At 35.6% G+C, this 25,801-nt stretch overlaps 1 protein-coding gene across 1 annotated transcript in view; it reads left to right on the top strand.

Moving 5' to 3' along the window:
• The window catches only part of TNNI3K (TNNI3 interacting kinase), a 351,856-nt gene that overhangs the window by 39,027 nt on the left and 287,028 nt on the right, over window positions 1-25,801 (top strand). Inside the window, exon 5 of the mRNA XM_070367853.1 lies at window positions 3,531-3,641. Coding sequence (XP_070223954.1) covers window positions 3,531-3,641 — 111 coding nt within the window. The remainder of the gene's footprint in view (window positions 1-3,530; window positions 3,642-25,801) is intronic.

Raw genomic sequence — 25,801 nt, 5'->3', positions numbered from 1 at the left:
AATACAACAAAATGCAATAAAAGTAAATCTTCTCAATTTTTTCCTTGAGATTGAAACCAAGGAAAAATCAGTGAAAACACTATGGATAGTCAAAAGTTAAGCATGGACTTTGGAATCAAACAGATCTGAGTTTGTATTTAGCTTCAACACTTAGACAAAGTATTTCTGGTTCTGCAAGAACTTTAAATTCTTGAGCCTGACTGTCATCAACTATAAAGTAGTTCAGTTCAGTTCAGTCACTCATTTGTGTTGAATTCTGCGACCCCATGGACTACAGCACACCAGGCCTCCCTGTCCATCACCAACTCCTGGAGCTTGCTCAAACTCATGTCCATTGAGTTGGTGATACCATCCAACCATCTCATCCTCTGTCATCCTTTTCTCCGACTGCCTTCAGTCTTTCCCAGCATCAGGGTCTTTTCCAATGAGTCATTTCTTTGCATCAGGTGACCAGAGTAGTGGAGTTTCAGCTTCATCATCAGTCCTTCCAGTGAATATTCAAGACTGATTTGCTTTAGGATTGACCGGTTAGATCTCCTTGCAGTTCAAGGGACTCTCAAGAGTCTTCTCCAACACCACAATTCAAAAACATCAATTCTTTATCCCTGTAAAGTAGAGACAATAATATTTTTCTTATAGGTAAATTGTGAGGCTTGAAAGAGGTGTAGATTAAACATTTTACTTGGTACTTAGCTCATAGAAAATTATGTAAAAGTAGCAATGATTATTTTATTACATTTTAGCGTAACTTGATAGAATTGGAGTTCTATTTTTATAGTATTTAATAAAAATATATTTGGATCAATCAGAAGTCAGCTTGAGAAATCCAGCCGATATATGAAAGGGTGATTTACTACTTTTAAGTTTTAACTTCACTATTTATCAGTTCTGAAGGAATCATAGCATACTTTTTCTTAAAATCCACAAATTCCAGCTAAATAAGAGGACATACAAAGTCAGCTGAGAAAAAGATGAATGTGTGTTTACAAGAATCTGCCCAATAGATAAATATTTCATATGCTCAATGATTTTCATATAATTTATTTTAATTTAGCTTAGTATGGTACTTGTCATAAGGTATATATCCATTAATAAATATTCATTGAATTAAAGCATATCCATCTTTTTACTGATATATATGAGTTTTTCATATATTAAATATACAAACCACTTGTCAGTTTTATATGTTGTGAATATTCTTTCTCCAATTTGTCATTTTCTTACAATATTGTTTTCCTCATGCTTTTATTTGCTTGTGTTCCCTCTATTAAAAATATTATTTTATGCTTAAAAATGCCACCTTCATCTCTTTACATTTAAATGTTTGTTCATCTGCAAGGAAACGTTTTGAGGTGATATCTCTCCCATTTATCTCAGAGACTATTCATGCAGGAAATGAGTGTAAAGGGGTTATATAACTTGCCTTAGTTTATTAGTCATTAGCAGATCTGGGATTCTAACTAGGGAGGCTAATTCTAACACAATCTTAACCCTGCATTGTAAGTATCCCAATTTAATATTTGAAAAACAGAACATTTTATTTCTACCTCAGAAACTGCCTTTTCCTGTTCTTCTCTATATCAGTGACATATCATTTTACTGCTATTACACTTGGAAAAATTTGAATACCTAATACAATGGCCTGCAAAACCCTACAAGATCAGATGCCTTTGATCTCATCTTGCACAATACTCTTTCCTTCTTTTATTTTTTTTAACCTTGTATTCAGCACTGACCTTAAATACTCTAAGCTTATTTCCATCTTATTTCTGTGAAGTCATGTTAGAAATAAGGAGAAAAAGTGTGAGAGGTACTAGTGAGTCAAAACCAGCACAATTCTGAAACTGATTGAGTTGGAGGGACTCAAAGTCATTTTGGAATGAGAAAGTGCCATTAATGTAAATAAGGAATGCTAGGAGATGACAGTTGGAAAACACTTGGAAAATTATGAATGGTTTTCACAACAGTACTTTTGAGTTTTTAATTTGAGATGGCATTGGTAGTCAGGATATATGGAATTTGAACTTAGCAGAGAAGTCAGGACTGAAAATGAAGTTATTGGACTGTGTAAGAATAATCAAAGGTGGCAGTTAGAATGAGAAAATAGCTTGGGGCTACACTCTGAAATCACTCGATTTTTGGAGACAGAAAGGATATTGATAAAATTAGCTGACTTCAGTGGAAAAAATGGTGGGGTTTTTGGTTTGTTTTTGTTTTAGAGTGGAAGAAACATTAAGTCTGTAATTTGAGCAGAAGGAGCCAATGGAATAGTAAAGGAAGATGAATTTTTTATTTAACTTTCTTTCTAGAGCAGGTAAACAGTGAAAGATTTGGAAAATATAACATTAATCTTGCTATTTGAAGTACTTTGTCAAAGTTGTTTTTTTTTTTTTTTCAATTTTTACAACTTCCAGATCTTCACTTATGTGTGACAACATTAAGAAATCAGACTTTGTTTTCTAATGGGAGGATTTTCTTAACTGACAGTATTTGAAATTATATGCATAAATGCAATGGCCTATCCCATGAAGACTTGGCTTTCTTCTCACTGGGTGTGTGACATGTTGATGGTCAAGTATTATAAAGTTATGGTTTGGATTCTCCCTTTGAGGGAGAGAGTTAAACATGAAGACCTTTCTTCATATTCCCTTCAGATCTGGAATTCTGTGAATATGTGACACTCCACATTATTCTTTTGAAAGTTCTGAATTGTAAAATGAAGTTTATAGTAATTTTTCTTGAGATCATTTAGATAAATTTTATTTTTAATGTGTTTTTTGTCAACAACTATTTTTGAAGTCTCACCATGTGCCAGTTTAAATGTTAGTGCATATGAAAGGTTAATTACATAATAAAAATTCAATGAATGTTCATTTCTATTAATATTATTAAAAAGTATCATGTCTGTCCAAAGACAATGGAGAGGAGTACAATGCAAATAATAGTATGAAGAAAATAATTTGGTCATCAAATAAATTACTCTAACTTTAATGCTCAAACAATGCTTCAAACATTTTCACTGAGTGAAAATATTTTAGTGAGTCAAGTTATTAATAAGAAAATCACCACTGATTGATTATATATAGAGTCCATGACACTGTGCTTTAATTATGTATTGGACCCATGACACGTATGTGTTAGAGGAGAATCAATTACTGAACTACCATGAAATGGTCCACTGCAGCCAGTTCAATAGTGCAGTTGCTGGAAAAAGCATATTTACTGGAGTGACCTACAAGTAAGATTGAGTTGAGTTTGCAAGTGTCTTACTGTAGGTAAATGTCCTTTCTGTCTTTCATGGTCAAGTGGTAGAAGATTGATTATAACTGAACAGTCTGTCATCTGTTCCTACATTTCAAACATCTGAGAGCTGCTCTTTGCTTTTTCATGTGCTCTGTTGAAGAAATCACACTTAAGTTTTCTTTGGGTGCATAAACTGGCTGACAGTCAGGGAATCAATATATCCTGTTGCACAGTGTTCAAACCTGCTATTAAGAGAAAAGTAACACTAAAGATGTGTTTCCTTGCAGGATAGTGCAGAATTGATCACTTCTCTGCTTCACAGTGGAGCTGATATACAGCAGGTTGGGTATGGTGGCCTCACTGCCCTGCATATTGCTACAATTGCTGGCCACCTAGAGGTAAGTCAAACCTTGGTCACCTGCAAAAACAAATCTGCCTCTTTGGAATCCTGTTTTTAACTGTTTTCAAATGCTGACTTTTGAAATTCTAGGAGTTGGCTTAATTTTAGCTAATGAATCCACACATTTTGAGGGAGACCGAAATAAGCTATATAATGTTCTTCTGATAGTAAATTCAGTCTGTTTTGTAACAGTGTAATCAAACATTAATTACTATAAAGATGGCTAGATATATAGAGGCTATATAGCATTGAGAGACTTCCCAGGTGGCGCAGTGGTAAAGAATCCACCTGTCAAGCAGGAGGCATCAGAGACGCAGGTTTGATTCCTGGGTCAGGAATATCCCCTAAAGAAGGAAATAGCAACCCACTCCAGTATTCTTGCCTAGAAAATTCCATGGACCCAGTCCATAGAGCAGCAAAGAATTGGACACGACTGAGCAACTAAGTAGCAGCATATAGCAGTTATTAGAAACACAGATATTGGAGTCAGGCAACTGTTGCTACCACTTGCTATATTTACCTCAAGCAAGTTACTGTACCTTCAAGCATCTGTTTTCCTCATTATAAAATAGAAATGATAGGCCCATCATAGTGATTAAATTGGGAGAAGGCAACGGCACCCCACTTCAGTACTGTTGCCGGAAAATCCCATGGACGGAGGAGCCTGGTAGGCTGCAGTCCATGGGGTCGCTAAGAGTCAGACACGACTGAGCGACTTCACTTTCACTTTCCATTTTCATGCACTGGAGAAGGAAATGGCAACCCACTCCAGTGTTCTTGCCTGGAGAATCCCATGGACGGAGAAGCGTGGTCGGCTGCAGTCCATGGAGTCACACAGAGTCGGACACGACTGAAGCGACTTAGCAGCATTAGATGATCCACATAAAAGACTTTGCAGATGGCTTCACTCAAGGTAAGGACTCAGTGAAAAATTATTCAGTAATTCATTCACTCATGCATTATTTTATTTATTAAGCATCTATTGTACACCAGATATTGTTCTAGTTGCTGAGGTGACTGTAACAAGTAAGACAAGAAATATTTTGGAATTTAGTTTTAGAGAACAAAACAAGCAATAAGGAAAAAATTATTATATAATGTTAGTTGTGAATATAAGAAAAATAATAAAATGAGGTAAAATGAAAACAGCATGAAGAAGTAGGCACCATTTTAAACAAGCTATATAGTGAAGCTATGATTAATATATGTAATAGTACCTGCAAAGCCCTGAGGCAGAGATAGCTAAGTGTATTTGAAGGGCACAAGTAAGCCAAAGTCATTAGTATATATGAGCTGGAGGTAGAGTAATGGACATAAGGTCAGGTGACGGTTACAAATAAGATCGCAAAGCGTTTTAAAGGCCATAGAAGGGACTCTGGCTCTTATCTAAAATTTAATTGGTGAAATATTATTTTATATATGAGAAACACTTTAATTTTCATTATTTAATTTATTGCAGAAATCCTTATGAAATAGTTTTTATCATCACTGCCATTTAATAGATATAAAACCAAGGCTGTTATACAGTAATTATCTTTACAGATTACAAAGCCATGGAGAAAAAAAAAGGCCATGTTTGGAATCCTGGTCATTTTACTCAAACTCCCATGATTTTCACATGCTATTAATTGTGGTATCCACATGTAGCGTGTCTGACTCTTTACAACCCAATGGACTGCCAGGCTCCTCTGTCCATGGGATTCTCCAGGCAAGAATATTGGAGTAAGTTGCCATTTCCTTCTTCAGGGGATCCTCTCGACCCAGGGATCAAACTTGGGTCTCCTGCACTGCAGACAGATTCTTTACCAGCTGAGCTATGAGGGAAGCCCAAAGTGAAAGTGAAAGTGACTCAGTCCTGTCTGACCCTTTGCAACCCATGGACTATATATATAGTCCATGGAATTCTCCAGGCCAGAATATTGGAGTGAGTAGCCTTTCCCTTCTCCAGGGGATCTTCTCAACCCAGGGATCAAACCCAGATCTCCCACATTGCAGGCAGATTCTTTACCAGCTGAGCCACAAGGGAAACCCAAGTAAATGCAACATTGTAATAAATGAGCAGTTTTGTGTCTTCATTATTAAGTCTTTATCTATTTCTCTCTTTTAATCATGTTGCAATTTAAGGTGTACCTTCCTCACTAACACACAGGCACAATTGTGAACAAATAGAACTGCATGTAAAATCACACATAAAACCTGTAAAATAGGTGTGTGTCATCCCTCTTAACAGTGTCAATTCAAAGGTCTCTTCATTCAATAAATATTAACATATCTCATTGGGGGTAAAATAATTTCCTTTGTGTTGACATTTCCACTCCTTACTGTATTTCCCTGAAAATAGATTATCTCATTTCCCAGAATATAAAGCTTTTTGATGATATTCATTATAAATATAAATGAATTTGTATTACTTATTAGGAGAAGAGAAATCCCATAGAATCACTTAAATATAAATATTATCCAAAAAAGAAACTGACTGAGATCAGTGATGAACTAAATGGAAGGTAAATATACAGAAATCTGGGTAGAAGAATTGATGAGGTAGACATTAAGTCCCAGTAAAATACATTCAACCTTTTAATGCCAGGAAACATTTTGCAAAACAAAATCCTTTTTGTTTAACACTGAACTGATTACATTTGTGAGTGATAGAATTATAAAAGGGTCAAAAGCAAGATGGTTAAGAGTTTAGTGTCTTATTCAAATAACTGTTTTCTTGCTTTCTAAATCATAGTAGGGAAGTAAGAATTATATTGATTCTGCCAGCCATAGGTCAAATTTTACTAAAATAATTCCAAATAGGCATCTACTCCTATGGTGCAATTCTCCAAGTTTTCCAACTTCCTTCACTGCTGCTGCTGCTAAGTCGCTTCAGTGGTGTCCGACTCTGTGCGACCCCATAGACGGCAGCCCACCAGGCTCCGCCATCCCTGGGATTCTCCAGGCAAGAACACTAGAGTGGGTTGCCATTTCCTTCTCCAGTGCATGTCCTTCACTAGCTCTGGTGTGATATTTAATGACTTTTATAGTCAATCATGAATACTGCCATAATAAGGTGTATATACATTAATCTTTATTCTCTTATCTATTGGACTAATTTAGTTACAGATCTTGTAGGAAAATTGTGTTTAAAAAAACCTGAAAGTATCATGTTCAAAATACAGATTTTTTCTTTGAATTATTTCTTTCGTAGTTAGTAATTGCAGTACTGACTTTATATTCATTCATTCATTCATTTAACAAATATTTTTCAGCCTCTACTTTTTCCAGTCTTTTGTTAGAATATGGAAATGATACAAGAAAATAAGACATAGTTTCTCCTCCTAAAGACTTTAAATTATAGCTGAACATAGAAAATGGAAAATTTATATAAAGAATTCAAAAATAAAATAGCAGTGTAGTCATATGTATAGGAAAGGAAAGAGTCAAAGATCAGAGCAAGTTTGATATTAGGAATAATTAGAAACATGATCATTGCGTAATATGTGCAAAGAACAGAGAAAAGTATGAGGATTTCACTGGGAACTGAGATCAAGGTAGATTAGAAGATTTAGGGAAGGGTTTCTGAGAAGTTTAAAATCAGGCTGAAAAGTGGGTAGAACTGGACAGAGAAAGGAAAAGGAATTATGTCTAAAACTATGAAAGAAAACTGAGTTAAGTACATTTAGGGGAGAGTAAATAGAATGATAGCATGAAACAGATTGTGAAGAGTCCCTTTAAGTAAATGTGGGTGTTAGGAATGGACCAGATTAAGGAAACTAAAAATGGGAGTCCAAGGAGTTTAGTTTAATTCAATAAGCAAATATAGTTCATGATGTCCTATACGCAAGACCAGATGGTATGGTAGATAAAAAGATGAATAGAACATACAAATTCCCACTCTTCAAGATACTTACAACAAATACGATTGTTTTCCAATAAGAAATGAGAAGACATTAAATCTTTCTGAGCGAGAGAATGATTGGATGCATGATATATAATGTGTTGAAGAGGATTTCTTTGACCTCAGTGTTTTGTATTGATTCCAGAGTGATAATATGATGATTAAATAGATGAAGACAAACTGGGTAGAGGATTCAATTCTGAGGAAAAACTATTTATCTCCAGACATGTAGATTTGCTGATAATACCCAGATTTTCAAGTGGAAAAATTTGTTAATAATTTAAAAATATACAGTTAGTACACAGTGAAGAATTTGGGACTTAATGTAAGTTTTAAGAAATTATATGGGATATTTGCAGGCATATCAGTAGCTGAAATGTGGCTGAGAACTAAGCCAATCTACAGAGACTTTGGGAATTACTGAACAGCCTTTGAGGAAGCAAAGAAGGATTGGTTGGAGTGGTATGAGGGAAACAAGCATGTTGTAACCTCACAGTAATTAGGGGGATGGAGAGTTTCAATAGATAAATTATTCTGGGTATCAAATAATGGAGAAAATTTGAGTGTAAGAGAATAATGTATATATAATAGAAGTGGAATATGCATTAGTTTTAGTTACTAGTTTTTGTTACTCTTGGTTATCAGGAACGGTGGCAGTGGATGGGTGGGAGTTTCCTTTCATTAGTAGTCGCTTTCCTTTATTGCCCACCTTTTTTTCTGTGAAACAATGACTCATGCTGTCTGACAGCCCTCTTTGTCTACGCATATCAAATTCAGACCCTCCATTACTGTCTCAAGTGTTTTGGTTCTCCCATAATTGTGAATTCTATTAAACAATTTTGCAATAAAATTTACATTGACTAAGCAGCTGTCCCCTTCAATAACAGGGAACATGTGCTACAGATTCTGAGACATGCTGACTGCAATTTGAGACTCAGATTTAGATTTACTGTGCTTTGAAAAGCAGGCAAATATTGGTTGTCCTGGGTCTCACTACTTCTCCCTGAGTGATTTATCCATCTATCAGTACATATGCATGTGCTGCTTTATACAAGGCTAAGATCCCGTCAGCAGTCAATAAACAAGCATTAAGCCCTTTTCTCCTCTTTGAGTCCAGAGGGTACACGAATCATATGCTCTCTCAAGCATGGAAATTGAGAACTATTGGCTAGCATGTGGTAGTGTTTTATCATTCTCATATATTTGTTATTTGGTTCTCTTGAGGTAGCTATCCTTAGACTCAGCTTACCAGTGAGGAAACTGAGGATTGCAGAAGTTAAGTGACTTCCACAGGATCATGCAGATAATAAATAAATGAGATGAATAAGACTCAAGCCTGGTTATCTGACTCCAAATCCCTGATTTTGTAAATAAAAAGACAATTACTCCCTTATGACTCTTGTTCAGTCGCTCAGTTGTCTGACTCTTGGCAACCATATGAACTGTAGCACCCCAGGCCTCCCTGTTCCTCACCATCTCCCAAAATTTGCCGAAGTTCATGTCCATTGCATTGGTGATGTCATCCAGCCATCTCATCCTCTGATGCCCTCTTCTCCTTCTGTCCTCAGTCTTTCTCAGAATCAGGGACTTTTCCAATGAGTTGGCTGTTCGTATCAGATGATGACTCTTGTATATATTGCTAAAACAGGGCTTACAGCCATAAGGCACAAAACAAGTATTCAGAAAACAAAATGGAAACTGAATATGTTACTATCTGAGGCTCAGATATTGCTATGAGTACAATTAAAGCAATATTAATTGATTCAAGTATAACTTTATTTGATGCTTAGTAAATGGTCACAAGAACCCATGGGGATGTAATGCATGTATGTGAGCATTCAGGGTATACACATCCTCTCACATGCATATGCATGCACACACGCATACCCCAAGCGAAAACACATTATATTTAGTCAAGTATCTCTTTAAAAAGCTGTTACATTTTGATGTTTCATGCAGTTGTTTCTGCAGTTATCAGGAGAAAAATCAGTTACGTGTAGCTTTAGAAAACTTGAATCGCAATGAGAAAAGCATGTCTGGGATGATGCAATGTATAATGTACAGGAATTGTGGAGTGTTTTATTTTTCACAGAAAGCTATAGTTTCATGTATGCTTTGTGCAGGTGATATATTATTTTCATAGTTGAATTTATTCTGTCCTACCTTATCCTATTTTGGGGACTGTTGAAAATCCTGCTTCAGAAATACTTCTCAGTTCTTTTGTAATTTATATCTGATTTCAAGGAAATGTTGTTGTTTTTCCAGTTCATTTTTAACTAAATCTTCTGAATGCTTCAGGAGAGAGTTTTGTTTGCTAAAAATCTTCTGACTCTTGTTTCTTTAAAATGGCTGAAGTTTTCTTTCCAAAGGCACAAACAAGTGAATGCTTGGAATTATAAAATATGGTTTCTCTCTCTAAGAGATATTGTACTCATGAGTTTTATAGCTAAAAAGTATCAGATGTGCCTCCAGTTTATGACTAGGCAGTAATTCCTTATGAACTTCATTTGCAATCAGGCAAGTGACTTAATCCTCATTTGAAATTTTATCTTCATTTTCCAGATTTAAAAAAACTGAGGTGCAGAGAAGTTAAGTAGCTTGTCCAAGGTGACAGAGCTAATGATTGGTAGAGTAGATGTTTACATGCTGTGTGGTGTCAGAACCAGCACTCACAATGCTATACTACCCTTCTTCTAATCTGTGCAAAACCTCTCAGTCCACCTGACCAGAATTTAAGCTTCAGAAGCTCAGAATTCAAATGTCATGGAAACTTCTTATATTCTCAGTTCTGAATTGTCTCAAAGACTAAGCACATCAAGATATTCTGGTCCCTTTTTATATGAACCGCATTCTTCTAAGCTCTATTCCTAATTTCTTATATTTCTGCATTGTATTTCTAAACAGTTCTCTTGACATATAATTCATATGCCACACAATTCACCTATTTAAAGTGGACATTCAGTGGTTTTCTACCAAATTCACAGAGTTGTATAATAATTACTATAATCTAATTTTAGAAAAATTTTGTCACCCTGAAAGGAAATGTAATATCCAGTAGCATCAGTCCCATCTACCTTTCATGGCCCCCATCTAGACAACCACCAATCTACTGACCATTTCTATAGATTTGTCTAGTCTGGCTACTTCATATAAATGGAATCATAAAAGATGTGATCTTTTGTCATTGACTTCTTTTACTTAGCATAACATTTTCAAGGTTTATCTAGTGCAACAGGATTGGTTTATATCAGAATCATGTTATAATTATATGTGCCTTTACTTAGCAAATTATCAAAAGGTATATAATTCAGCCAATAGTGTAACTGCAGTTCTCTTAAGCTATTCCTCTATTTTCATTATAAATTGATGCTGGAAGAAAAATTTCAACTAAACCTTCAGATGCTCAAACTATATTATGTAGTCAAAAGCATGTGCTCAAGTTGTCAGGCTAGGAACACCTCCATTAAAGAAAGTGGCTGAGTAAGGCCTGTTTCTGAATGGGCATACCACCTCTTACATGGGTACTAGACGAGACCCCAGTTCAAGGTGATCAATTCCCCTGTCTAACAGAGGCTCATTCTTTAGATTTTGAAGCACTTGTAAATTTTAAAACATCTCTAACAATGCAAAATCCCCTAATGCTTGAAGTTAGCTCTTGTGGTTAAAATCTTACTAATCAGTTCATACCCTAAAACTTCACTAATTGAACTATGATCCACTGACCAACAAAGTAGGATTGTCAGGGAGCTAGTTTAAAAAATAGAATCTTAGACCTACCTAAAATCAGCATTTTAACAAGATTCCCATGTGATTGATATACATACTCAAACTTAAGAGGCACTTCCCTGAAAAATATTAGAAGTTAGATTTAAAGGAGATATCTGTGAGAGAAGGATAGCTTGAAACTATTATGGATAATTACAAAGAAGTACTATCTTCATTTGTTTTAGAATTTTGCTTCTTACTAACCCTGACTTGAATTATTTTAGTAGCTTTTGCATCATTATCAGAGCTTATTCCAGAGCCCAGGATCATAATCATTCACTATGTATATCATATGCCTAATACTATGACACATAGTAGGCACTCTGTGCATGTTAACTTCTATTTTCCTTTCTGAGATATAAATCTTATAAGAGACGTATTTACTATAAAAAAATTTAAAATATAATGGAGATACAACACGATAATTTGAGCTACCAGGGAAGCTATAATTATAAATAACCCAGTTTAAAAATTAACTAAGGATTTAAATTGATGTTTCTCCAAAGAAGATATACAGATGGCCAAGAAGCACATGAAAAGTTGTCCATCATTAGTCATTAGAAAAAGCAAATCAAAACCACAGTGAGATGCCACATCATATCCAACAGGATAAATATAATTTTAAAAAGACCATAACACGGACTGGTGAGGATATGGATAAACTGGAACCCTCATACATTGTTGGTGGAAATATGAAATGTTGCCGCTGCTTTGGAAAATAGTTTGGCAGTTCTTCAAGAAGTGAAACCACAGAGTTACTTATAGGACCCACCAATTCCACTCTAGGTATATACCCAAGACTCACAAAAATTTGTACATTATTATTTGTACATTATTTGTACATTTGTACAAAAAATTTGTACATTATTTGTACATTTGTACATTATTTGTACATTTGTACAAAAATTTGTACATTATTATTTATGATAATCAAAAAGTAGAAACAAATGTATATCAACTGATGAGTGGAATAAGTAAAATTTGGTGTAACCTATTATGGGATTTTCTTCATCAATAAAAAGGAATGAAGTACTGAGATGTGCTACAACATAGATGAACCCTGAAAATGCCATTGACTTGTGAATGCTGCTACGGTAGGAGGGCTGCAATAGACCTATCTAGCTTTGAACATCCATGATTATTTAGGCTTATATGTATAGCTGAGCAAAAGGGAATGTGAATTTTATATTTTTATTATTGCGAAAAGCCTTTCAAAAAGTAGATTTATTTACTTTTTACAGTATGAATACCTTCTTTCCTTTGCATAAAATATCAATATCCATTATCTTTTCCAATTTAAATAATAAAATCTTGTTAAGTATAAGGGATTGAGGGTTTTTTTAACTGATATATATATTGATTTTTATATTCCTTATTCTATTGATGCCTATTTTGTATTAAGTTTTTTCTTACTGACTTGGAAGAATTAAGTATTTTGAGGAATTAAGTTTTGTCATATCTGTTGCAGCCTATTTTATTAGTTTCCCCTTTCAGAATTTTTATGTGTATTTTCAAATTTTTATGACCAGATTTTTAGTCTTTTGCTTTATGGTCTCTGCTTAGAAAGTCTTGGTCCTTTAAACATGGTATAAAAAAAGGAAGTCCTAAATATTTCTTCAAGTACTTTTAATTGTTTTTCCTCCCATATGCTGATTATATCTGTAATGTTTTTCAATATATGATAAGATATAGGAATCCAGTTTTTAGTTTTCTACCCACAAAATTATCCAGGTATTCTAAATCAATGTGTACTGAATTCTCTTTGTTTTCCCCCCGTCTTAAATACTTGGGTATATCTGTGTATTCCAATGCTAATAGCAAACACAACGCTTTTATTAGTTAGTGTATATTTAGGTTATGTTTTAATACCTAGAAGTGCAAGTACTCTCTCCTGGCACCTTTTTCTTCTATTTTTTTTCTCACAGAACTTTTCTGACTTTTCTTCCATTTTTAAATGACCTTCAGAAGCACTCGCTTACAATAATAAGAGCATGAACTCCAAAGCTAGATTCTCTGAATTTAAATCTCAGAAAATATCTACAACTTACTAGTTTCATACCATTGGGAAAGACACTTTTACTTTCTGGGTCTCAGTTTTCTAATTTTAGAAAACTGATTATATTATTATGCACCTACATTATTGGCTTTGTGTGTGTGTGTGTATTATATTGTGACCTAATATATTTTAAATTTTAGGCACTGTCTAGAACATAAAGTGCTAAGAAATTTGGCTATCATGTTTTATTTGTTTCTGATTTAATTGTTGTTTGATTTTTTTCTAAGGAAAAATATGACGGTATCCTAACTAGGATTATTTAAATTGTAATATAAATCCTAATTTATAAATTAATTTAAGAAAAATTAATAATCCCATAATATTGAGTCTTCCTATTTAAGAACAATATGTTTCTTTCCATTTATTAAAGTTTCTGTAGAATATTTTCCCTGTGGTTTTGTTAAAATTTATTGCTAGGTGTTTTTTTTTTGCCACTAATGCAAATAACAGTGTATTTTTTAATTTGTTACAATTTGTTTATAGGAAACTTGTTGATTATTGATTTTTTATTTTATAACGGTTGAACTTACTGATTTATTTTACTGTTCTTAATAGATATCTCAGGTGAATCTTTTGTATATCGCTGATTGACAGTTATATTCCCCAAATGTGGTAATAATTTTGCTTCCTTCAGTTATTAAAATCTTGTTTTTCTCTTTCCTAATTTCATTGGCTGATTCTCCCAGAACAATTGTCATTCTTCTGCTGAATGATTTTGAACTTGCACAGTGACATAACTGGTCATGACATATTATTCTCTTAGCTTGCTACTGAACTTGTTTTGCTGATATTCATAAGTGAGGTTAGTCTGTGGTTTTCTTTTTTGTATTGTTATATTAGTTAGCTAGGTCTTCCATAACAAAATACCACAGACTATATGGCTTAAATCACAATTTATTTTCTCAGTTTGGAAGCTAAAAATTCAAGATCAAAGTGTAGGCAGGTTTTGTTTCTTAAGCTTCTCTCCTTGGCTTGCAGGTGGCCTTCTGCACATGTGGACATGGCTGAATCAGTGTACACATACCTGGTGTCTCTCTTTGTGTGTGTGTGTATGTGTGTGTCCTAATCTCCTCTCTTATAAGGATATCAGTTGTATTGGATTAGGGACCACCATACTTAATTATATCTTTAAAGGTACTATCTCAGAATAGAATTATATTCTGAAGGACTGAGGTTTGGGGCTTCAACGTATAAATCTGACAGCATTCAGGAGGGGCCCCACTCAATCCATTCCAATTATATTTGTCAGGCTTTGGAATAAATGCTGGATTTGTAGAAAGAGTTTACAAACTTCATGTATGTCTGTCTGTTTCTCTTTCTCTGAAATTCTGGTATATAACACTATGTGATTTCATGGTATGCAGCACTATTACCTTATCTCTGATTTCACCCAAAATTTTGCAGACAGGAATAAATCCTATGTGAACATCATGGGCTAACCACAATTCAGGTACAAAAAGCATAAACAAGGGTCAACTATACCACTCAATGCACATCATTATAAATTATTGCTTAAATATCACCCTACTGATGCCATTAATGATTGATAGGTATTCTTATCACCATTCATTGCCATTAACTCTAAACTTTGTCTGCATAGTCATTTGCAGTTCCATGATGCCAAAGTTTGAGAAAGCTTCAGGTCAAATTGGTTAAGCCCGAAACTCAACACACAGTCTTAAATAACTAGACTTGATTTAGGAACACTATATCTTATGTGGCATTCAGAAGTGGTTTTCTCGGAAGCCAAAACTAGAAACTCTATGCTCCAATTACTGAATGTGCCCTGTGTTGCAGAATACTGTTTATTAAAGGCCTGAAGGCAGTCTCCTACTGTCTAGGCTTTTGGTCTGGAGATTGAGACAAGATCATAGATCATGCATCATAACCAGTAATATTATGGTCTCAGAAGCAATGCTTTAAGCATGTATCAAGTGTCAGAGAGTTGTAAGGAGATACTAGCTGAGTATCACTTTTCTTTCTGGCACTTAAGTCTTTGCCATTGATTCTATAGGATATTATTAAACATTAAGTATTGCATTTGGGGATTCAGGATAAGGTAAAATAGCATAAGCAAGGAAAGCTTTATAGGCTAATAAAAATTTAGATGAGCTATTCATCAGCTTGCTACCCTAGAAAATGATGAAAGAAACATTACTTGAGAAATTACATTCAAAGATTATTACTAATCAAATCAATCTGAATTAGAAATCCCATTGTTACCATTCAGTGTTTTTGTGAATTTGCCTCTCTATGCCAACCCTCTTATGCACTGAATTGATTCCAACACCCTAGATCCTTCACACATTTAAAAAATAGACAGATAGATGGATATAAAGATAGCAATAAGGATTTATATGTATCATTCATATGTAAATTGTATAATACAGTATATCAGCTATAGAAATTTATTTGTTAGGCATTTAAGAAACAGCTGTATATTTTGATACATCTGCATGTAAGTTTCTTTTCCCATGCTACACTCCCTAGCAGGTATTTGAAAGCTGAGTTTTGAATCAAGGTTTCTATAGCTTTCTCAAGTTATATCCCCAGAGTTTCAGACCCCCAGGCATCCTGTGTCTCAGGAGGGCCAAACATTATTATCTCCTCAATTACAGATACATTGGAAGACCAATATTTTCTACCTGACCTTCAAATCCAACAGTAAATACATACTAGTAAAGTAGACTGTGGGTGCTAACTAACTTTCGGTGATACTTCATTCTGGGATGGTATTTAGGGAGTAGAGCCCTTTAAGTATTTTATCTTCTCTGAATATTGTGTGTTATTTTCCTTGATGACTTCCTTTGCTGCTGCTGCTGCTAAGTCACTTCAGTTGTGTCCGACTCTGTGCGACCCCATAGATAGCAGCCCACCAGGCTCCTCCATCCCTGGGATTCTCCAGGCAAGAACACTGGAGTGGGTTGCCATTTCCTTCTCCAATGCATGGAAGTGAAAATTCAAAGTGAATGGCATTGAAACATGTAAAATATCATGTATGAAACGAGATGCCAGTCCGGGTTCGATGCACGATACTGGATGCTTGGGGCTGGTGCACTGGGACGACCCAGAGGGATGCTATGGGGAGGGAGGAGGGAGGAGGGTTCAGGATGGGGAGCACATGTATACCTGTGATGGATTCATTTTGATGTTTGGCAAAACTAATACAATTATGTAAAGTTTAAAAATAAAGTAAAATTTAAAAAAAAAAAAAAAAGTCGCTCAGTTGTGTCTGACCCTTAGTGATCCCATGGACTGCAGCCTACCAGACTCCTCCTTCCATGGGATTTTCCAGGCTGGAGTACTGGAGTGGGGTGCCATTGCCTTCTCCGGATGACTTCCTTTGGTGGCTCTCAAAAAAACCTTTAGAAATTTGTTGAGATTAAGTGGAAGTAAGAGACTAAAAACCCCATGACTCGTTCTAACAATTTCCCTCTCTCATCTCTTTTCTGAGATGCCCTTTAAAGGCACTCAGCACCTCTACTTCTTATCACGTATTCTTGCACAACTATCAGACCAGAATAGCTATTATAAAGCATAGATCAATTCAGAAAGGTACATAAAGCCTTCAGTAGTTACCCTGAGAAGCAATTCAAGTGGAACCCCTTGAAGCAACTTTAACCTTTCTGCCCATTTCCCTGTTTCTGTGCCTGGAGCAGGCTACTAACTAACTCCCAAATCTCTGGGCTGAGCTGCCCCATAATTATTACAAAGCTCCACACCTGAACATGTCCTGCCAGGAGTAGAAGAATCATTCTCATAATTCCCTCCTGAAAAGGTATACATTGACTGGGAAACTTGGAGGAAATTCCAAATAAATTAAGACAAAGGGCAATGGATGTACATCATTTGTCTGGAACTATCTAGAATATTCCTAGTAGTCAATATGTTGCTTCAGTCTTCTCTTCATTTGTACTGTCATCATTCTCCTGGACTTCTTGTGGTAGTACTCTGACTTATAAGGCTGTCCTCCAATCTTTTACAGTTCACTTTATCCTAAGAATTCCTAAAGATGTACTGGGTTCTCTAAAGCATGACTTTGATAAAGTCATTCCTCTGACCAAGAACCTTGGTGACACAAGATACACCCTGAAAGGGATTAGAGTGGTAATGACCCAGCTCAGCTACCTTTTCAGTCATGGATCCTCATTTTCTTAATTTTGCAACCCATGCTCTAAATTAAATTAAATGCCCCCTTTTATGTTTCCTATGATTTTTATTACATCACAGCCTCTTTACAGTTTGCCTATTCCACCCACATTCAAAGATCAGCTAAAATCCCACCTTCGTTAAACTCCTGGATCCCTCCAACTTGAGATGGTTCCATGCTCTCAACAACACAGCACTTTATACTTTTTTGTAGCATTTAGTACTGCCTGTTTGATAAACATGGTTTTATTTGATTGCTTTATTATGTATTTTTCTTGTACATCAAAATGCATGTTAAAATCTTTACAGCCTTCACAGGTAAAAGTTTGTGATTTTGCATATAGTATATACCTTAAATAAATGTTTGTCAAATGACTATATTAATGATTATTCAAGTGTTGTTTTAAAAATTATGCAAAATGAGTAAAATTTTTTCTACTTTCTTTTTTTTTTAATTTAATTTTATTTTTTAACTTTACAATATTGTATTGGTTTTGCCATATATCAACATGAATCTGCCACAGGTATACACGTGTTCCCCATGCAGATCAGATCAGATCAGATCAGTCGCTCAGTCGTTCCAACTCTTTGCGACCCCATGAATCGCAGCACGCCAGGCTTCCCTGTCCATCACCATCTCCCGGAGTTCACTCAGACTCAGGTCCATCGAGTCAGTGATGCCATCCAGCCATCTCATCCTCTGTCGTCCCCTTCTCCTCTTGCCCCCAATCCCTCCCAGCATCAGAGTCTTTTCCAATGAGTCAACTCTTCGCATGAGGTGGCCAAAGTACTGGAGTTTCAGCTTTAGCATCATTCCTTCCAAAGAAATCCCAGGGCTGATCTCCTTCAGAATGGACTGGTTGGATCTCCTTGCAGTCCAAGGAACTCTCAAAAGTCTTCTCCAACACCACAGTTCAAAAGCATCAATTCTTCGGCGCTCAAGCTTTCTTCACAGTCCAACTCTCACATCCATACATGACCACAGGAAAAACCATAGCCTTGACTAGATGAATCTTTGTTGGCAAAGTAATGTCTCTGCTTTTGAATATGCTATCTAGGTTGGTCATAACTTTCCTTCCAAGGAGTAAGCGTCTTTTAATTTCATGGCTGCAATCACCATCTGCAGTGATTTTGGAGCCCCAAAAAATAAAGTCTGACACTGTTTCCACTGTTTCCCCATCTATATCCCATGAAGTGATGGGACCGGATGCCATGATCTTCGTTTTCTGAATGTTGAGCTTTAAGGCAACTTTTTCACTCTCCTCTTTCACTTTCATCAAGAGGCTTTTGAGTTCCTCTTCACTTTCTGCCATAAGGGTGGTGTCATCTGCATATCTGAGGTGATTGATATTTCTCCCGGCAATCTTGATTCCAGCTTGTGTTTCTTCCAGTCCAGCGTTTCTCATGATGTACTCTGCATATAAGTTAAATAAACAGGGTGACATTATACAGCCTTGACGTACTCCTTCTCCTATTTGGAACCAGTCTGTTGTTCCATGTCCAGTTCTAACTGTTGCTTCCTGACCTGCATACAAATTTCTCAAGAGGCAGATCAGGTGGTCTGGTATTCCCATGTCTTTCAGAATTTGCCACAGTTTATTGTGATCCACACAGTCAAAGGCTTTGGCATAGTCAATAAAGCAGAAATAGATGCTTTTCTGGAACTCTCTTGCTTTTTCCATGATCCAGCGGATGTTGGCAATTTGATCTCTGGTTCCTCTGCCTTTTCTAAAACCAGCTTGAACATCACTCAGAAGAGATTCTAATGATAACTTCCATAAGAAAAATAGCTTACAAAGTCACAAACAATTTTTCTGAATAGTTTCATACAAATTACTTTTATAAATTCTGTAAAATGAAGTATACAGACTATGCAGACAAACTAATGATCAAGTTTCATCTTTAAAATTTTTGATCTGTCCATTCAATATATCTTTTAACCTATTTAACAAATGAGTGAGAAATTTAAACTTAATCTAATGATTAAGCTTGTCCTTAAAAAAAAATTATAGAGTTTAAATTTAATTCTAGTCAACAAAATGAAATCAGCATACCCAAAAGGGAGTGCTCACAGTTAGATCTGCATGTCTCTTTCTATGACTTGGCTGAACTTTACTTAATCTCCATTGTAATCAATAATGTTTTCTCAAATCCAACATGTGAATTGTGTTCTCTAGCGTAAAATCAGTTACTGACTCACTGTCCTGTGCTATCACAGAGCCTCCACATTGGTAGCTTGTGATCCATTTGTGAACTGTCAAGATAAATGAAGATCTTTGGATTATTTATATCTAACACCCCTCCCCCCCAACACTGATCTAATAATTAGAGAATTGCTATTTGTCTAATCCCTATCCAGTTTGGGCTTCCCTGGTAGCTCAGCTGGTAAGGAACCTGCCTGCAATGTAGGAGACCTGGTAACTCAGATGGTAGAATCCGCCTGCAATGTGGGAGACCTGGGTGCAATCCCTGGGTTGAGAAGATCTCCTAAAGGAGGGCATGGCAACCCACTCCAGTATTCTTGCCTGGAGAATCTCCATGGACAGAGGAGACTGGTGGGCTACAGTCAATGGGATCGTAAAGTTGGACATGACTGAACAACAAAGTCCACATACACTCACCAGTTCTGTTTTATATCTTTTAGTGTAATTTGTAGCCAAAGTGAATGTGCAGCTTTTACACTGATGATGCTAAGAAGGGTTGAAATGTGATGTTCCCATAAGGACAGTAAGTTAGTTTAGATGGTGGGACTCCCATGAGCAACTATGACAGCATAAGTCCTTGAAAATCAATTCAAAAGGCTCTGCATTATAATATTTTATTGTAAAAGCCTCTGAATGTTTTTAGCTTGTTGTCTTGCTGTTTCTTTAGATAGTTGCTTCTAACTTTTCTGGGTTTACCCTGGAAATCCTCTGTCAACCAGGAAAACTTAGAATTTCCAGCTAAGAAAGCACTTTTTGAACATTTCCACATATGGGGTAATATACCAGGTTTGGGGTTACAGGTATGTATTTTGCCATTCTACATTTCTTTTCTTTTTGCAAGAGATCACGTCTGAGCTCTCACTGGAGCTGCTGAAATTGTTGCAATGGTGTCTAATTTTGGTAACTAAACTTTTCAAATCTCCATAAGCTTATATAACATTTGTAATTGAACAAAACACAGGACCAATATGTGAATAATAAATTTATCTTTAAATACTGCTGTCAAATTATGATGGAAACTTTCTGCATTTTTGGCCTTAAAATTTGTCATGCATTATGACATAGCAAATCCACTTCTAGAAATTTGTTTTATGGAATTATCAGTTAAATTATAAAAGTCCCCCTGAAGATATTGTAAAACAAGCTAAATGCCCAGCAGTAAACACTGACTAAATCAACAAGGTACATGGGCACAGTGGGATACCTTGCAATTGTGCAGTACTGTGCAATAAATGTGACATTGTGCAAGATTATACATTGACATGGAAAGAGGTAAACAAGGTGTTGTGAAGTATATATTGTGATTTAAGCTTCCTTACTACATTTACTTTTTTTTTTTTTTTTTAGCTTGTTACCAGAGTGAAAGATTTTCTTACTAGAGTGAACCAGTTCAGTTCAGTAACTCAGTCGTGTCTGACTCTTTGCAACCCCATGAATCACAGCAGCCCATGCCTCCCTGTCCATCACCAACTCCCAGAGTTTACTCAAACTCATGTCCATCAAGTCGGTGATGCCACCCAGCCATCTCATTCTCTGTCGCCCCCTTCTCCTCCTGCCCCCAATCCTTTACAGCATCAAAGTCTTTTCCAAAGAGTCAACTCTTCACATCAGGTGGGCAAAGTATTGGAGTTTCAGCTTTAGTATCAGTCCTTCCAATGAACACCCAGGACTGATCTCCTTTAGGATGGACTCTCCTAAGGTTGGATCTCTTTGCAGTCCAAGGGACTCTCAAGAGTCTTCTCCAACACCACAGTTCAAAAGCATCAATTCTTCAGCGCTCAGCTTTCTTCACAGTCCAGCTCTCACGTCCATACATGATCACAGGAAAAACCATAGCCTTGACTAGACAGACCTTTGTTGGCAAAGTAATGTCCCTGCTTTTTAATATGCTATCTAGATTGGTCATAACTTTCCTTCCAAGGAGTGTCTTTTAATTTCATGGCTGCAGTCACCATCTGCAGTGATTTTGGAGCCCCCAAAAATAAAGTCTGACACTGTTTCCACTGTTTCCCCATCTATTTCCCATGAAGTGATGGGACCAGATGCCATGATCTTAGTTTTCTGAATGTTGAGCTTTAAGCCAACTTTTTCACTCTCCTCTTTCACTTTCATCAAGAGGCTTTTTAGTTCCTGTTCACTTTCTGCCATAAGGATGGTGTCATCTGCATATCTGAGGTTATTGATATTTCTCCAGCAATCTGGATTCCAGTTTGTGCTTCTTCCAGCCCAGAGTTTCTCATGATGTACTCTGCATATAAGTTAAATAAGCAGGGTGACAACATACAGCCTTGACATACTCCTTTTCCTATTTGGAACCAGTCTGTTGTTCCATGTCCAGTTCTAACTGTTGCTTCCTGACTTGCATATAGGTTTCTCAAGAGGCAGGTCAGGTGGTCTGGTATATGTTATATATAGAAAACCCTAAAACACGTCATCAGAAAATCATAAGAAAAATAGATATATCCAGTGAAATTGTAGGATACAGAATCAATACAGAAAAGTCTGTTGTGTTTCTATACACTAATAATGAACTATCAGAAAGAGAAATCAATAACACAATTCCATTTAAAATTGCATCAAAAATAATAAAAACACAATGGAATAAATTAACAAAGGAAATGAAAAACCTGTATATTGAAAACTAAAAGAAATTAATAAAAGAAATAGGAATACATCAAAGATATTCCATGCTTGTGGACTAGAAGAACTAATATTGTTAAATGTCCATACTGCACAAAGGAAATCACAGGTTCGATTCAATCTCCAGAAAAATGTCAATAGCATTTTTCACAAAAATAGAACAAACAATCTGAAAATTTCTATTTAACCATAAAAGATCCCAAATAGCCAAAAACAATTTTCGAGGAATAGAAGAACAAAGTTGAAGACAAAACACTTCCTGATTTCAAAATATACTACAAAGTTACAGTAATCAAAATAGCATATCTTTTGGCATAAAAAAAGACGTGTACATCGATGGAAGAGTGTCACAACCCAGAAATAAACCCACACATATACAGGTAGTTAATTTACAATGAAGGTGCCAAAAATACACAGTGAGGATAGGACAGGTATTTAATGACGGTGTTAGGAAAACTGGATGATCAAGTGCAAATGAATAAACTTCAGTTCAGTCGCTCAGTCATGTCCAACTCTTTGCAATCGCATGGACTGCAGCACACCAGGCCTCTCTGTCTATCATCAACTCCAGAAGTTTACTCAAACTCATGTCCATTCAGTCAAGGATGTCATTCAACCATCTCATCCTCTGTCATGCCTTTCTCCTCCTGCCTTCAATGTTGCCCAGCATCAGGGTCTTTTCAAATGAGTCAGTTCTTCACATCAGGTGGCCAAAGGATTGGAGTTTCAGCTTAAGCATCATTCCTTCCAATGAATATTCATGACTGATTTCCTTCAGGATAGCCTGGTTGGATCTCCTTGCAGTCCAAGGGACTCTCAAAAGTCTTCTCCAACACCACAGTTCAAAAGCATCAATTCTCTGGCACTCAGCTTTCTTTATAGTCCAAATCTCACATTCATACGTGACTACAGAAAAAAACGTAGCCTTGACTAGAAGGACCTATGTTAGCAAAGTAATGTCTCTGCTTTTGAATATGCTATCTAGGTTGGTCATAACTTTCCTTCCAAGGAGTAGGCGTCTTTTAATTTCATGGCTGCAGTCACCATCTGTAGTGATTTTGGAGCCCAGAAAAATAAAGTCTGACACTGTTTCCACTGGTTCCCCATCTATCTGCCATGAAGTGATGGGACCGGATGCCATGATCTTCATTTTCTGAATGTTGAGCTTTAAGCCAACTTTTTCACTCTCCACTTTCAAGAATCCCCAAAACGCAGTTTCATGAAGCTGTTTTCTTTTATTTTCATTTTAAAGTTTCATGGTTTGTCTTTAATATTAAGTGATTCACCTATCTAAAATTGATTGCAGTTTATGGTGAGAGATATGGGTCCAACTTAATTTTTTTCTATGTTGTCAACATTTATTTAAAACCCCGTGTGTCCCTTATGGATGATCTATAATATAAACTCTGTGATATATTAAATATCTATTTCATTGTGAGTTCTTTTCTAGATTTTATTATGTTCAGTTAGTCAGTTTGTCTCTCCATAGAACATTATCATATTATCTTAATTACTATCCATAGGAAAAAATCTTACATTTCATCTAAATATTCAAACATCACATATAATTGCTTACAATACTCTCTTAGGATTTTTAGTTTTCCACACCATCAATAGCACTATATTAATTTTCATTCCTGATACTAGTTATAGCGGTTTCTCTTTTTACTTGCCAGTCTCATCAGAAGCCTAGCAATTTTGTGAGTCTTTTCAAAGAATCAATTTCTTGCTTTGCTGTTTATTATGTTTGTTTTCTTTTTCACCAATTTTTTGCTCAAACCTTTCTTATCCTACCTTTAAATTTATTTTGGTTAACTTTTACTGTTTGTTTTCCAGTTCCTTAAGGTAGGTGCAAGGCTTAGTTCATTGATTTTTAACCTTTTTCCTAATACCCTTTAAAGAGATGCATTTCACTATTCTATTTTGACATATTTTTCAGCTTTTGATGTGTCATATTTTATTATTCAGTTCAAAGTATTTTCTACTGTGAGTTCTTTTTGACCAACAAATTATTTAGAAGTAAGTTTCCAACTTTAAACACAGTATTTTTTTTAACTTAACCTCTTATTTTTTAAATTAATTTGCACCATGGTCAGAAAATTTTATCATTAATTTTCCCAATATTTCAAATATATTAAGTGTTGCTATATGGACCAGTATATTTTTAGAGGTATTGTAAATCTGTAATAGGTGAAGGTTGTCACTGTTTCATGTGTTCTTTAAATGAATATGCATTCTACAGTTGTTTATTACATGTTTTTTATTGCCAATTAGGTCGAATGTTTCTGTCCTTCATATCTTTTATATCCTTTTGTGGGAGAGGGGCTTATTCTATCAACTATGTGTTGAAATCTCCCCCCATGACTCTGCATCTGTTTCTTGTTTTAATTCTGTAAAGTTTTACCTAGCTTCCCTGGTAGCTCAGACATTAAAGCGTCTGCCTACAATGCAGGAGACCCAGGTTCAATTCCTGTGTCGGGAAGATCTCTTGGAGAAGGAAATGGCACCCCACTCCAGTACTCTTGCCTGGAAAATCCCATGGACTGAGGATCCTGGTAGGCTACAGTCCATGGGGTCGCAAAGAGTCAGACACAACTGAGTGACTTCACTTTCACTTTGGTGCTATGTGCTATTTAGGTATGCAGAAATTTAACATGATTATATTTTCCTGAAGAATGAACCTTTCATTACAATGAATTGACCTTTATCTCCAGCAGTGCTTTTCATTACCTAAGAAGTCTAATTTTCTCATATCAATATACCAGTACCAACTATTCCTGCTTAGAATTTATTGGGCATATATATTTTTTATCCTTTTAGTTTAAGCCTTTATAAATACTATACTTTTGAGATATTGTTTACAAATAGCATACAATTGAATTTTATTTTATCCTTCTCAGATATTCATTCTTTTAAAGATTAATCCATTCACACTGAATGTTATTACTTACGTATTCAGTGTTAAATCTGCCAATAATTTTTTGTGCTTCCATTTGTTTTGTCTTGTTTTATGCCAAAAATTAGGTGTCTGTATTCATAACAATCTGTTTCTGGACTCTGTTTTGTCCTACTGATCTAGTTGTTTTACAGATGTCAGTATCACTCTGTCTTCACTGCTGAAGCTTTATGATGAGTTTTCATATCCAGAAGTATAAATGTGCTAATCTTGTTCTTAAGATTTTTCTTTGCCATTTTTGACTTTTGGCATCCATTATAAATTTAAAAATCAGTTTGTTAATTTCTGTGCTATTGTAACTGTACTGTTTTTCACTTCTTTACTTTAATCCCATATTCAAAATATACTTACCTCTCCAACTTCTCTACAAAAGCCATATTTCATTACTTCATCATACTCAGATTCCAGGATCTCATTAAGTGAATTAGGTCCAAGTGTGGATGAGAATCCTTGAGTTCAATGTCTCTACTATGCTTTATCTCAATCTGAATTCCTGTGAACGAAG

This window comes from Bos mutus, chromosome 3 (genome assembly GCF_027580195.1).
Source record: "Bos mutus isolate GX-2022 chromosome 3, NWIPB_WYAK_1.1, whole genome shotgun sequence".
NCBI lineage: Eukaryota > Metazoa > Chordata > Mammalia > Artiodactyla > Bovidae > Bos > Bos mutus.
This window is presented reverse-complemented; position numbering and strand designations above follow the sequence as displayed.